Source organism: Scleropages formosus, chromosome 3, assembly GCF_900964775.1.
Source record: "Scleropages formosus chromosome 3, fSclFor1.1, whole genome shotgun sequence".
Lineage (NCBI taxonomy): Eukaryota > Metazoa > Chordata > Actinopteri > Osteoglossiformes > Osteoglossidae > Scleropages > Scleropages formosus.
In genome coordinates this window covers 20366452-20382349 of record NC_041808.1, presented here as the reverse complement: position 1 = coordinate 20382349, position 15898 = coordinate 20366452, and the positions used below count along the sequence as shown (strand labels likewise).

Below are 15898 nucleotides of genomic sequence, written 5' to 3'. Positions count from 1 at the left end.
ATATCCACAGAGATTATTAAATAGGAGCAAATCGCCATCATATTTCAGCAATGTCTAGCCTTCACTTTCACTCTACATTACTGAGTTCCAATATGGCATGGAAAGCTTACATTATACACATGGTCACTGCTCTGCGACTTAATGAAAAAGAACGTTATATGAATATTTTTTTCCCAAACAAATAACAGACGACTTTACCAAGATGAACCAATGGTGGATAATTTAATGATCAAAAAGCACTGAGATCAGCATTTCATATTTTTTCTGGAGGTGCTTTCAATTGTGTTGAGTGAACTTTTAGCAATATTTGAGATGAATAAGCAAGAGACTATTAAAAGCTGTCATACTGGACAATTGACATGACACTTTAACACATGGAGAGAGACATTGGATGCAAAGAGTAAAGTGATGTTCTTTGGAGGTTGACAACTTGAAACTACTACATTTCATATTTAATCCTTATTTAATCATTACTGTATAACTTTCTGTCCCTATTATTTACGGTACCAGATGGAGGTGCTTTTTCATGCCTTCAGAAATCGTTTTCTTATGACTGAACTCTGTGGACACACTACCTTAATGGTAAGAACATGCACACACACACAATCTGAAACCACTTGTCCCATAAGGGGTCGCGGGGAGCCGGAGCCCGAGCCTAACCCGGCATAACAGGGCGAAAGGCCAGAGGCGGGAGGGGACACACCCAGGACTGGACGCCAGTCCGTCACAAGGCACCCCAAGTGGGACTTGAACCCCAGACCCGATCCAACCCACTGCACAACCACGCCCCCCCCCCCCTTATGGTAAGAACGGTAAATTTTAAAGAACATCAAAAATATTATCAAAAATCACTTATTTTTGTGATTTGCAGCTTCAAGTTAAAATGAAGGTCTGCAGGTCTAACCATGTTTCTGTAGGGCCTAAGTCCCTCATAACGAGACACGCTCACAAGGAGCGATATATGTGTGTGTGATACAGTGTACAGAGGGGCCACCTGCTCTTAGTATACCAGCGAAAATCCTCATCTGTGTAGAGACGGCAAACTGCAATGGCTGTACCCTATCAAGAGGGGATGCTGTTTGACCACAGTTTCAAAGACGTCCCCAGTTTAGAAAAAGCTGACATTGCTCTGATTTTGGTTTCGTTTTTTCTCCTTTCGATGAGCAAAATGTGTAAAAGCAATGTATACAACAAAAAATCATTCATGAATCAGCATGAAAACATCACCTGGAGGCTCTCACCTCTAGCTTCAGGCGAACGTCCTCCTTCTCTTTGCAGATACAGTCCAAAACCGAAATGGCGATTTCCACACGGCTGCAGTAAACCCCGTAAATGAGGAGCCTGTAGAGGAAAGCTGAATCAGTACGGTGTGGGAGCAAAGCATTTTGCATGTGTGAGCAAGCAGGCTGCGTACCTCTGTTTGTAGGTGATGAAGATCTCGTGGATGTTCTGGGCATTCTTGTTCACAATGGAGTCCTGCACCTCTTGCATTAGGCTCTTATGGATTTTGACCAAGTCCTGTAATACAAAAAAAAAAAAAAAAAAATCTGTCATTTCAGTTATTAGTGCAAACCAGGTGGGGGTTAAATGACTCGAGCGGCTGTTTGGAGTGTGTGTTCTACACACTGGGCCCAAGTATGAGACCATAGTGTCGTCCAGAGGGCTTTTTCATGGGCGTGAACGGCAGAAATACCACGATCTGCACTTTCGCCGTAGTGAGCCCCCGTGGATCCACACTCACTCCATAAGCACTCGAGCAGTTGGGGACAGGGTAAAATAAGGAGGCCATAATTCCGACTGCTTCAGCGAGTGGCTCATAAACGTATGAAGGCTCCAGCACAGAGAAATGAAAGCCAGACTTTCCTTTCAGCTGAAAATCTGCAAGCAAGTGGGTGTGAAAACCAGTATGCTGAGGGTGGGAGCAAAGCACATTCTTCAATAAATTAAAATTTGCACTCAATTTCCTCCAAAAAGCACCCGCTGAAGTGACTCTTGACAGAATGAGTGTTGCGAGCAGCACACCCTACGGTCCATATACAGGTTTCCCGATGCTGCAGTCCAACCCCTTCTTCCCCAGGCGTATTTCTGTGAAACTACCCCGTGGGCAACTTCTGAGAACCGCTGTTAAAAGTTACCCCCCCAAAGGAAGTTTTTGCCTGCCAAAGGCGTCACTTACCGGAATGTTGACAAACACTTTTTCTATTTCTGCTGCAGACACAAATTTCCTGAGTGGATTCATGAAATACTGCAGACAAAAAAAAAAAAAAAAAGCAAGGAAAACTCTTCAGGGAGAAGCACAAGATCACTCCCAAACTGGTGAACTTAACGTAAAAAACGAAATGCAAACGAACTCTAAGAGTAAAAGTCATTTTTACATTTAATCATTTAGCTGAAGCCTTACTCCAATGCATCTTACAATTATTTACTCATTATACAGCTGGGTAATTTTACGGGTGCAGCTTACAGTAAGTACCTTGCTCAAGGGTACCACAACCGGAGGTTAAGATTCAAATCTGCGAGATTTGGATGCAATGTGGATCCAACCACTATGCTACCAGCTGTCCTCAGAGTGCATTACTGTGCTGCTCTACAAGTGGGCTTGGGCTAAAAGACAGGGTATGTGCACAGTATCACATGTATTGTCATGCACCCGCGGGCCAATTGTGAGCCTCAGCCTCACCTTCTCGATGGACTCCAGAGTTTCTGTGTACTTCTCCTCCGTCTGCTTGATTTCAGTCAGGCAGCAGTTCCTAATGTCAGTTTCAGCCTGCTTCTGCGCTCACACAACAAATACACACTGCAGGATCAACACACCGCCTGTATGATACAGTTCACCTCAAAGGTCTCATCTCACCGAACGCCAACGACAAACGTGCTTCACGCAAAATTGCGACGGAGGAGAAAAGGTCCTGCAGAGAAATCAAAGTGTGTCGGCAGGCTGCGGTTGGAAAGCGCCACCCGAGCTCTACCGAGAGGCTCGTCCACGTACAGGCAGGGACGGCACTTCAGTCTTCATCAGGTCCTCGTAGACCTCCCCGCCCTCGTCGTCGCCGTACACACAGTCGTACAGGTCCTCTTCATCTTCCACGCTGTTCTCGCTGAGGGGAAACGTTCATCAGCCATTCGCCCTCAATGCCACGGCCAGTCTGACCCCTTACTGTATTTCAGGCATTCAGCTATAATAAAAGGCAACGTGGGACTACGTAATACAGCTCATCCTCGCATGACCGGACTAATGGGGGTCATGTGCTTGACTGCTCATTCCCATCTATCATATATGTGATTTCTTAAATTCCTTTTTGTTTGATTGCTGTCTTGTTATATGTAAATAAAAACACACACACACACACACACACATTTTCAGATCCGCTTGTCCCATACAGGGTCGCGGGGGAACCGGAGCCTACCCGGCAACACAGGGCGTAAGGCCGGAGGGGGAGGGGACACACCCAGGACGGGACGCCAGTCCGCCGCAAGGCACCCCAAGCGGGACTCGAACCCCAGACCCACTAGAGAGCAGGACTGTGGTCCAACCCACTGCACCACCGCGCCCCCCTTAAATAAAAACATTTAATTTTAATTTAATTTTTTAGTGTTGTGAGTGGGAGGGGGTGCGGTGGCGCAGTGGGTTGGACCACGGGCCTGCTTTCCGGTGGGTCTGGGGTTCAAGTCCCGCTTGGGGTGCCTTGCGACGGACTGGCGTCCTGTCCTGGGTGTGTCCCCTCCCCCTCCGGCCTTACGCCCTGTGTTGCCGGGTAGGCTCCGGTTCCCCGCGACCCTGTATGGGACAAGCGGTTCTGAAAATGTGTGTGTGTGTGTGTGTTGTGAGTGCAAAACTATGTGCATGCAGATCACCTGAAATACTGAAATAAATTTATCATTTTTTGATTTCGACCCATATCCTACCACTAGGGAAGAAAACGACCATTTATCTTAATGAGGGGTAGGAGGCTGAAGCAACGAAAACAACAATTCCTCTCAATTCCGCAGTTACAAAAAAAAAACACATTTATGTTATGAGAGTCGTATGCTTGAAAAATCACCGGCGGTAGTTAAATTGCATTTTTTCTGAAGAATTTGGGTTTCATTTCACCAAATTACCAACCACTTTTTTTTTTAAAGAATGGAGAATATATGTGATGCTCTGAACTCTTTGCTCATTCAAATATTTGGTCACCTGAGGTCCAGTATTGCACGGAAAAACTGTACAAGCAGTGGAAATAAGGACGTAGGAAAACAATATAGGGCAGTACTTCGTGCGAAATGGTCCAAACGCAAGTAAATGCACTGTAGTGCTGAGGAAACATTGAGAGAAGAATAACTGACATTAGACAGTTAATAACCAATATATTAACTATAGCAGTGATTATGTTAAACATTATCCCAAGTAGATGGCCCCCTCATCTATCTACGTATTTCTCTGTTCGTACCGTATGTCATTCCAACAGGTAGCTACTGGAACGTGTGCCATGGCATGACACAAACAGCTTCAAAAAAACAGGCTGTGTTTCAATAATCGCGTGTGTGTGTGTGTGCGAATCTAAGCCCACAATCTGTTTTTGACCCACTTTTGTTTATTCTCTACTGTACGTCTGTCTGGAGAACAGACTCTGCAAAATACGTGAATTATTTAATTGTACTGATTTAATACCTATACAACGTTTATGTCTGTGGCCACCTAATGCGGCACGGTAAAACATAATCAACAATTTGCATTCCATCTATTCAGGCGACTTCGCCGATTTGGAGGTTCTCTCTCATCTTCATCCACACTGTTGGATTTCTTGTACCCTGAAGAGGTTTCCCTCGACCCCTGCATTACGGCGTTATTTCTAACCGTGCTGCGTGACCCCTGAGGAAGAACGTCTGAAAGTGGAGCACAGGGTGCCCAACACACTGATCACCCATAACCACACAGGGCACACAACGAAGCCACGGACAATGGCCACGGACACCGTTGCCGGGGCTGAACGCCGCACCTTCTCTCAGTACCGCCCCGCGGGAGATCGGTGCCATCGATGTTCGCAGCTGCCTTGCGTTTGCGAAAGCTGGCAGCAGCCGCCAAAGCTCCGCACTGCGCAACGCCTCGGTGTGCCGACAGGTCACGTCCCACAGCCCACCGCACACGTCTCCATGCGGCAGCAGCTGGCGGCCAGGCGTGCCGTTTGCAGCGAGATTTTTATAAAAAGGTTTCTCATCTGACCGCGGTTTGCTCAGAGGAAGTCTGAATGTGCACCACAGCTGTTCGCCTCCACCTGCAGAGGCAGCAGCTTTCAAGTGTTGGCGAACCTTCCGCCTTCATAGAAAAGTTTCGGCTCATTTATTCAGAATTTCTTGCAGAACCCGGGTCCTCCGGGTGGAAGATGGCAACTGTAACCACTAAGCAACCTGCAACCCCTTTAATTTCTTTGTTCCTAATTTCTTAGTTTCTTTGCTATTACATTTATTCATTAACAGACGCTTTTCTCCAAAGCGACGTATCTCTCATAGGAGACACAATGTGTATTTACCTATTACCCATTCACAGCTGGGGACAGCGGGTAGCACCAACAAAAACCAAAGTTTGAGGAGAAGAGGCATTGCTAGGAATTTTGGCCTCCCTGAAAGAGTATTGCTCGAGCCCCCTCTCAGATCCAAATATCACTTGCTCCCCCCCATGAAGGAAATTCCTGCTTTATAACTCAAAAATTATCTGAAATTTTACCATTTGTGTTTGTCTACGGGGGAAAAACTTGCAGAACAGGAGGGTTTTGTCCCTCTTGAAATAAACTGCTGGTGTCTAATGAAATAATTTGCTTTTGGGCCCCGTTCAGGTATCGGCCCCTAACGTTGTCACCACGATTCACCCCTTCAACAACAGCCTTGGTGAAGAGTCGGAGTAACATTGGGCAAACTAAGGTGTTTATTTTTTGTGGGTGGGTGGGTGGGTGCATGAAGTAAGCAGCGGTGATTTTACTATGAACACAGAACACACATGCAGCTGTAAAGGGATTCACAAATGTCAGAAAGAGGTCTCATCTCGCACAGGAACCGGACGCCCTCATTCCACAGTAAGTGGTTACTTTGAACAGCACCCCCTCAGAATGCCCCGCCGAACTGCCCACGCGGACATTTTCACTACCTCTCTACACTGCGCGCTTTGAGGAAGCGCCTTTGCTCATTATGTAGTGCAGTAATGTGGGTGGGATTCTAAATAAAAAGAAAGAACTCCTGTACTAGACTGGAAACAATGACTTCCTGAGCTGGTCCCAGGTGGATATGGACGGCAAACTCAGAGAGAATTAATAGAATTTAAGCGACTTATTGAACGTTCATCCACTTTCAGCAGAGCGGCCCACAACTCCATCTGAACAGTGTACGTACTCAAGCATGTCCTCCAGCTGATTATAGATGGTCTCGTCCTGTAAACTGTCCTCTGTTGGGAATGGCCTGTTGGAAACAACAAAAAAAAACAAAATGTGATATTCCTCCACTGCGGCTCAAAGTTATAAACTGGGCATTTTATTAGATGTTAATGCGCCCTGGTTCTTGTTACATAAAAAGGCAGAGCAAGATGCTGCCGAGACCTACCTTATTCCTGCCTGCTGTGCGACAGCTGAGTGTGACAGCTTGGACAATGTATCCATGACCTGTAAAAGTAGAGGCAATAACCCAGTCAGAACCACGAGATTAAGAAGTAGTTGTGTATTTATAGCTGGATTTCAATTCAAAGGTTCAACCAGGAGTGTACGTTGAAAACTCATCACTGGAGTCAATCGGGCTTAGTGGTATTTAAACTTGTTCATACCATACTAATCTTTAAAGGAGAACGGTTCAAGCAAGTCCAGACGAAAAATATGACGACACCTTCAGGACAGCAGGTGGCATAGTGGTTAGCATCACTGCCTTTGGATTCAGAGCACACAAGTTCCAATCTCACCACCTGATGTAATAACCTTGACCAAGGCAATTGCCCTGCATTAATACAGTATAAGGTGTGTATAAAAGGGTAAACTGCTTTATGCAGATTAACCTTGGAGAAAAGCATTGAGTAAATGTAACACACATCCTATATGATTACTGTAGAAACACTTGTTCCACAGCAGCTCACATGGCACTCTAAATTCTGTAACATGATTCATGGCTCTTTGGAGCAATAAAGGTATATGACCTTGTCCAGCAGTACAACACACAGCAACATGAGATCTGTGCTCATGAGCCCTCAAACCCTGCATCCATGCAATGCGCTAGGTATCACGTATCAGGAAGCATTACGCTCTGTCTTAAAATAGCAAACGCTGCAATCAAACATCGAGGTGCTTGTCATGTTTGCAGCCCTTGCTCAACCCCGATCGTATCTGACCCGCAAGTTGGCACCCTTTGGCTCCCGGCGCCCTCTGGGGAGGAAGTGGTCCCAAGCTGGTCCGCAAGCACGCCACGATCGGGCCCCCGCTGAGGCACACGGCCCGTCTTCTTGAACATCCGCAGCAGCCCATCATCCCCTCGGCCCCATCATGCCGAGGCAAATGCATGCTACGAACACAGCTTCAGCGGGGTGCATATTGCCCTCGCGCAACCTCACGGAAAAGGCAGAACACCCCAGGTCAGACTGTTTACGCTGTTGTACTGTTACCCACAAGGCCCAGACAAATCCACTGCTACAGATTTAGTTGAACCTGCAAGACGAGCGTTGCGTTGCGTTATTTGGGTGTATTATCACACATACAGTATATAAGAGAACTCATCCCTGCCGTGACACACCGAGAAACATGGTGAAAACCACACCAACAGCTATGTTGCACATGAAAGCATTCTACAAAAGGTCTTTTTGAAGTACATAACTGTATGCTGAGTCTTTATCGACTGCACATGAGCCCTCATTACCATCGTTGACCCATAAGTCACAGTACCATGTTAAACAACCAGGGTGTATAATCCAGCTCCCTGGAACACATCATGGGGATGGATCATATCCTATAACGCTATCCGTGAACCGTGTCCTCGCTTATCCCAACTGCCCCACCAGATACTGTCGTCCACTCTCTCACCCCAACACCTTGCTCCTCCGGAGCTAATGTGAAGAACGTGGTCAAAGCATTTGTCAATACAAATTAACCGAGGTAGCAGTTAGTCATCCCAGCGCAAGTCATAAGCAAGTCAAGTTGAGACAGGTCAACTCATAGATAGTAATCCATGAGTATAACTGTAATAGGTATGGCCTTTAATTAAACAATGGTGCTACTGGTGTATACTACTCAAGTTTTGTGTCATGGTTTGGACTTATATGAGAAATAATACTGTGTACATTTAACTGTGAACAAAATTCAAAGGGGACCAAAACACCACTCAAGACAGAGCTATAATTAACTGTAATTCTGAATTTACAATTTTTGTATATACAATTTCCACATCAAAACAAAGCCAAAAGGCAACCGCTTACATAAAAAAAATAAATAAAAAAAGAAAAAAAATTTAATAGCACACAGAACTACGCAAATATTTTTCAATATCGCCCCCTGAAGTGGTGAGTAGAAATAAAATGCAAAAAAAAAATTGCTCTATTTCTACTCGGAATTTTTGTCCTGGAATGAGTAAGTGGTTATTTCTGGCAGCTGTGGATCTGTGACAACTTTAGATATTTTTCAAATCTGCAAATGTGATATTTTAACAGGTTTAGTATTTCACACTAATAACATTTTGCACCTAATAGAACGATAAGAAACTGTGGTCAAAGTTGAAAAACCATATTAATGGTCTCGTTTGACTAAAGAACTAACAAGTTGGAAATTGCATTTACAGCTAAAGTGTGAAAATGGCTTAGATTCAAATTATTCCACTGTAAAAAATAATTTAGTGATTCCGAGACTGTAAATGAATGCTCTTATTCTATTTTATGGGAAAAAAAAATGCTCTGGTCAGGAGCAATTTACTTAAAACTGAAAAAACATAATAAAATCAGTAAAAATAGAGAGTTAAGAGTTTGCACATTAAAAACACTTTCCGTATCTGTGTGCATAGTGCAAGAGCTGGAGAATGCAAACCTCTGAATTAGGTTAAAGAGAGCTTCCTCTGTATATTAAATTTCCTCATGTTGAAAGGATATTCTGGTCTTTATTGTTCTTCTGTTGTCTAACTATATTTTTCTGGTGTGTCTAAGTGAAAGAAAGAAAAAAAAAACTACTTATGCCTCTTAACAACTTGCTTTTGCCTAATTAACAGGTTTAGTATTTCACACTAGTAACATTTTGCACCTAACAGAATGATAAGAAACTGTGGTCAAAGTTGAAAAACCATATTAATGGTCTCGTTTGGCTAAACAGATTTTTTTTTATGTTGAATTTCACTTTTTTTCCCCTCAAGTCACAGGTTATGTACCGATCAGAGCCACTGCCATGCACACACAACTGGGTTTGAATCTCATCTCCTGTTATAGTACTCTTAATCATGGTACTTACCCTGAAAAGACACAGTAAGACTGGTAAATCATAGCAAATTTGCTAATCCAGCAGTGTCAACTGTCTTGGACAAAGACAACACAGTCCAATACTAGTGTTATTCATGTGTTCCTGTGAAACTGCTTAAAACGGCAAGGGCTAAACTCCCTAGCACTGTAAGGCCACGGGGGACAATAAGCACAGAGGCCATCCCTACTGATACAGTAAACTACCCTACTGTATAAAATAGGTGAATCACTGCAGGTAGAATCACACTGTAAGTTGCTTTGGAGAAAAGAGTCAGTTGGAAGAGTAAATGTAATTAATGATATAGTTATATCATGTACTCACCATCTTCATATGTGTAAAAGCAATTTCTAAACCTTTAGAGAACATGTTACGCAGCCACATAAAACACGGTAAAATTTACGGTTAAATTAAACAGACTCATAAGCCAGATGGCTGCAGGCACCAGAAACATGAACCGGCCACTCCGGTGTTAATTAATGATCGCTCCCTCTTTGCGCCACTGAACTCAATTTTTCTTAAAAAGGCCCCATTGAAGGAACTTCTGAAAGAAAAGGTGCAAAACCTCAGACTCGCAGGGGGCTGCGACATATATTCACGGCCCCAGTTTCTGAAAGATCAGTTTTCCAAAGGCAGCGTTACAGGAGGCCTAGGGTTGCTGCGGCTTTATATAAGAACGTTGCATTGGGAATGGTTTGGACTGGCAGGCGGCTTCTCCAGCGGAGTGCTCCGACACAGCTACGAGGTGGAAACTTACAGTACGGCTGCTCGAAAAAAAAAAAGAAAAAAAAAAAAACCACTAAAAGTTCTTTAAGAGACAGACAGGAAACTTGCCGTCTAGTTGCAGCAAAAAACGTGAAAATGTGCCCTGAGGGCCACCGTCCAGTCAAAACACACGCAAGGTTCAATGGTTAATTCAAGCAAGTGTGTGTAGAGGAGAAAAAAAAAAAAAAAAAATATATCAGTTTGTTCGTGTAACCTCAGCTTGAACACGGATCAGCTATGGTTTGCAACTCGATGGTTTGCCAAGTTTGTAAAGTATAAACCGCCAAGTTAATTTTGTTACTGATACCAGGAAACTTGAGATCTGATAACACCGATGGACGATAACTCACACCCATTTCAGCGTACACCTCTCAAACGCGTATTTCAAAAGACAAACGATTCCGATTCCCACTCACAACCATCTTATTTGTTTCCTTTACATTTGCATAGATGGCCTGAGAAAAATTCCATTTTAAACAACCTATAAACACACTGCTACTAATAAATACCTCAATTAGTCCTTTCAGTCTAAGTTAATGAAACCAAATGCAGACTGGTATGGATCTGAGCATCATTTGCACATCATTTTATCACAGCAATTCTCTCTGCTGCCCGTAAAGGTCAGTTATGAGAAAAAAGGCCACTCGGTCAAGCGCAGTGGTGAAGGTGCAGCATCTTCCTACTGTTGGGCTCTTGAGGAAGACCCTGTACAGAGCATCACTGAAAGGCGAGACATTATTTCTTCTCATCATCCCTTGACTCTGGCGCTGTTGGTAGGATAATAGCACAGGTCAGCAGGACTTCACATGGGCAGCTATTTCACAGGAAAAACACACGGCTCTGCCGACATACACACAAAGTGGATTGCTGTGTGGGAAACGGCGACGGCATGCGGCCGGTGGCATAAAGGTGACCTACATTCGACACACATCCGCTGCGTTTCTGTCATCTTCTTTGTGACAGACACAAGAGTAAGGCCTCGCGATCCTCTGAAAAATCAAACCGAACGGCTCAGCGATCCTTGGTTCAACACTCTCTTTGTGCCTTGGTTGGCAGTGGGGTCCTCCACACCCTGGCTGCTCTCTGTAGCAGATGAACCAAGGCATGAGCAAAGGCAAAGACTGTATTCATTAGTCATTTGCTTAATTTCCTTTTTCTTTAAAGTTGCCTGAAAAATGATAAGTTTTCACCATTTCCTAAACTAAGTTCCTGACTTCACAGCACAAATTAGGCTCAAACAAATGAGCATTTAGTTATTTATTCAGCAGCTGCTTTCCTCCAAAGCGACTTCCAATGAACTCTATATAGTGTTATGAGCCCACATGCCTTATTCACCACAGTGACTTACACTGCTAGATACACTACTTACACTGGGTCACTCATCCATACATCAGTGGAACACACTCTCTCTGCCACTGGGGAACCTGAACAGCATGTCTTTGGACTGTGGGAGGAAACCAGAGCACCCAGAGAACATGCAAACTCCATACAGACTGAGCGGGGATCAAACCCACATCCTCTCACACCACCCATGTGCTGTGACAGCAGCACTACCCGTTGTGCCACCCAAAACTTTGTTTACATTTATTGATTCAGATGGTGCTTTTCTCTGGAGCCACTTACAGTGTTAAGTTACTTACACTGATTAACCCGTGTATACGGTTGAGTGATTTTACTGCATCAATTCAGGGTAAATACCTAAAAAATGAAATTGCAACCTTTTGGCCATGGGTCAACATTTTCACCACTATCTATCTTCCTTATCTTCATTTTGCCTCTACCACCAACCACAGGGCTTTAGTTTTGTAAGAGCATCAAATTTACCAGGCTGGCTTCTCCAACAGAAAAAAAGCAGTCAGAATACTCCCTGTAATAATTTATTCAGAGCACATCTATCCACACACAGTGGAGCTGCCAATCCAATTAACTCCACGTGCACTAAATGGTTAACAACAGGTCGGAGCTGGTAAGATTTATAGCAAAATTGTGCATTTTCTGTAGTAGAAATGAGTAAATAATTACTGACATGTTTTGTCTTCTTTCAGGAGCTGTGACAACCAGCACATTCTCAGCTGACAGAGCCAGGCTCTAAGGTGCTTAGATTGCATTCATTTATGTGTGAAAATTGGCCATGCCAGCATGCTCGTACCCAGCTTTTTCGTCATGATTCTGTCTCTATAGGTATACATTTGTTGTGCTAAAAATGACACGATGAGCTCAGCTAAATGGTTTGCTGGTAGGGCCCTGTGCAAGCAGCCTTACAAATCAGAAGAAGAAATGAAGAATACCAGTGCTGCACCGCATCTGCTCCAGCTTCCTGTGTTACTGCCATGGTTTCTCAGCTCCACAGGTGGGCCCATATCTATAAATATCTTCTCTTTCTACAGCTTCCTTGCAAAACATAAACTACCTGCTTTCAGAGCTTGCTCAGATATGATCTTAGATTTATAACCGTTAAACAGTTTTAAGGAAGGAGAAGGGTAGGATCTTATCACGCACATATCATTTTCTATATATATATATTTTCTACACTAAAATAATATTTCTGAGATGTATGTCGCTTTGGAGAAAAGCATGTGCTAAATGAATAAATGTAAATTTCTATTTTAGTGACCATTCTACAAAGAATGATCACTAAAAACAGCTAAGGTAAAAGAGTATTCACATGCAGAACAGAAAAATTCATTATCTATTTTATGGAAAACTGGTAACTTAACTGCATTGTTGCTTAATTACTGGGCAAGCCTCAAAAAAGAGGCAAAAGTACCAAATCAAAAATGTGCTGTTCGCATGACGGTTTAGCAGAAGTAACATTTTAAAATTTGAAGGAGAGAAGAAAAAAAAAGAAGCCAGCCAGTCTGGAGCACAGCAAACCAAACTTGACACGAGTATCACTAAAACTGAGAAATTCCAGAATTTATGTCAAAAAGATCCTAAAAAGAGAGCATTGCACTATTCTCCAGGACAAGAAGAGAGTCCATTGCAGAGGGTGGAAATAAATGGTTGATACGTAGAGAGACATCCTGCAAAGAAAAAGATTTGCACATTTTAAATTTAACAGAAATTGGGCTCAAATTCTAAGCCTACAACACATAACGAGATTTGAGGAGTATTACATTAGTGGGATGGGGAGGGAAGAACAGACCAAAGCAGGAAGAATGGATGACTGACAGGGTTTCTAATGCACGAATCAGACACATTTATTCAACTTCTCTCTAAAGCGACATACATCTCAAAGAAAAAGACAAAGAGTGCGTTACATCAACAGAAGGAAGACACAGAGGCATGGATCCACAGAATTAGATTCTTTGTATTAACTGCCCAACAGTCATAAATAAAGTTCGGCAATGCCAGGTCTCCACATACCCAACATCTACGAAGTACTGTTCACTAAACTCTTGGTGGCTTACATACTCATATACATTTTGATATCAGTTGATCTAAGGTTTGAAAAAATGTAGTATGTTTTTTAAGAAACAAAGGAATGCACAGAAAGAGATACAAAAACGTAGGGAGTGCTGGGATTTTCACAGATTTTATTCTCCCTACAACAGGTAGTTGCAGATTTCCATCCCTGGAAGTCAAGTTTTATTTGCTACAAAAGTGAAGAGAACTTTTTCTGGAGCTTTTGACTAAAAAAAGAGGGTAACATGAATCCCCAGATATTTAAATCACGACCTACAAAAAGAGAAGGGAAAGTTTGATGGGATGCTTGCCAGAGCACGTCCATAATTGCATACACTTTTTTGTTCATTTGATTTATAGCCAGAAAAAAACTAAATCTTCCAGAAGTGATACAACTGTCTGTAATACGAAGCAAGAGATCTTCTACATATAAGGATTATCAAAATTCACTTCCGCCTATTGTAATTCTTAGAAATAATATTTATGTTTTCAGACATAAGGATAGCAGTTTCATGGGAATCACAAACTAGAGAGGAGATCGTGAGTAATCTTGACTTGAGCCTCTTGTTAGGGGAAATTATGCTGAACAAGCAGAATTAGTGCAGACACAAGCTTGAGAAAAAGTGCACAACAGCTGCACCAACTAAATTAACGTCACCAAAACCAAACTTCTGTAGAGTCCTCTAAAAAGAGTATGCAAGAAACTCATCTATAAAAGACAGAATAGTAAAAACAAAAGCCTTACTGATGTCTAGAGGGTTAGAAAGTACTGGTGGCATAGGAAGTGTGTGTGTTTACTGGTGCGTAGACGAGCGGCTTGTAAGCCACCTTACGTGAAAAGGTGAGGGTTAAAACAACTACATAGCATTCACTGGAACTTGCTTTGGAGAAAAGTGTCTGTTAAATGAATAAATGTATGTATCAGAGGTATCTTTAAATTTTGAAATTAGGCAGGATCTGCTTTTGGCCTTTAGCTGTTGGGCCAAAAAATGACCAGCTTTGCTTCCATATACAGGTGGTCCCCGATTTACGATGGTTCGGCTTACGATTTTTTTTTTCGACTTTACGATGGTGAGCCAGCGACAGACATTCAGTAGAAACTGCACTTTGAATTTAGGTTTTTTTTTCCCGGGCAAGCGATACGGGGTGCGATACTCTCTCGAGATACTCGGCAGCGACAGCGATCTGCATCTCCCAGCCTGTCACGCAGAGGTGTGTATTAGGTGTATTAAATGCATTTTCAACTTACGATATTTTCTATTTATGATGGGTTTCGCAGAACGTAAGCCCATCGTAAATCAGGGACCGCCTGTACATATACAGGACCCTGTGAGCAAAGGAGCAGATTTTCTGCCTGGGATGTTCACTGCCTTGGGAATGTACCTTTTCCACCCTTCATTGTCCTGTACACTTATTTTAGAATGGATGAAACTGATTTTTTTTCCATCAATTGACATGCAGGAGCCCATAATGACAAAGGGGAAACACATTTTTAGAATTTTTTGCAATTTTGTTAAAAATAAAAAGCTGAAATCCCTCATTTACAGAAATATTCAGATCCTTTATTAGAACACTCCAAATTGAGCTCAGATACATCATATTTCTTTTGAAAATATTTGAGTTTTCAAATAGTCCATCTACAGGCACACACCAGTCCTTCTAAGACCCCAAAATTCATCATGCATGGCAGAGTAAAAACCAAGCTATGAAGTTCCAGGAACTCTCCACAGACCTACAAAATAGAACTGTGTCAATGCATAGATCTGGAAAAGGATCTTAATGCACTACACCAAAGATTCCCAGGTACATAGTGGCCGCCATTATTGTCAAATGGAATAAACTTGTAACCAGTGAAATTTTTCTGAGTGTTGGACTTTCAGCCAAATTGGGTATTTGAGCAGTGAGGTGACAAAGTACCCAATAGCTACTCTAACAAAGCTTCAGAGTTCCTGTGCAAAAATAGGAGAACCTTCCAGAAGGACAACCATCTCTGCAGCACTTTATCAATCAGTTCTCTATTGATTCTGGCAAAGTGTCTACAAAGACGTTTGGAGTTTACCAAACACAATTTATAGGACATTGAATGCATGGGAAAAATACATTATCTGGTCTGATGAGACAAAAATTGGCCTTAAGGCCAAACACCATGTCTGGAAAGAGCTACATACCACTCTAGACTTAGTTAATACCATCCATACAGTCAAGCATGATGGTGGCAGCATCATGCTGATGGGATGCTCCTCAGCATCAGGGACTAGGAGACTGGTCTGGACTGAGGGAAAGATGAA

The 15898-nt window shown here is 42.9% G+C and overlaps 1 protein-coding gene across 1 annotated transcript in view; it reads right to left on the bottom strand.

The window, feature by feature from the left end:
* The window catches only part of vav3b (vav 3 guanine nucleotide exchange factor b), a 60543-nt gene that overhangs the window by 29212 nt on the left and 15433 nt on the right, over positions 1-15898 (bottom strand). The window contains exons 3-9 of the mRNA XM_029250480.1: positions 6571-6629; positions 6364-6429; positions 2990-3098; positions 2681-2773; positions 2177-2245; positions 1415-1518; positions 1242-1341 (exon numbers count right to left, since the gene is read on the bottom strand). Coding sequence (XP_029106313.1) covers positions 1242-1341; positions 1415-1518; positions 2177-2245; positions 2681-2773; positions 2990-3098; positions 6364-6429; positions 6571-6629 — 600 coding nt within the window. The remainder of the gene's footprint in view (positions 1-1241; positions 1342-1414; positions 1519-2176; positions 2246-2680; positions 2774-2989; positions 3099-6363; positions 6430-6570; positions 6630-15898) is intronic.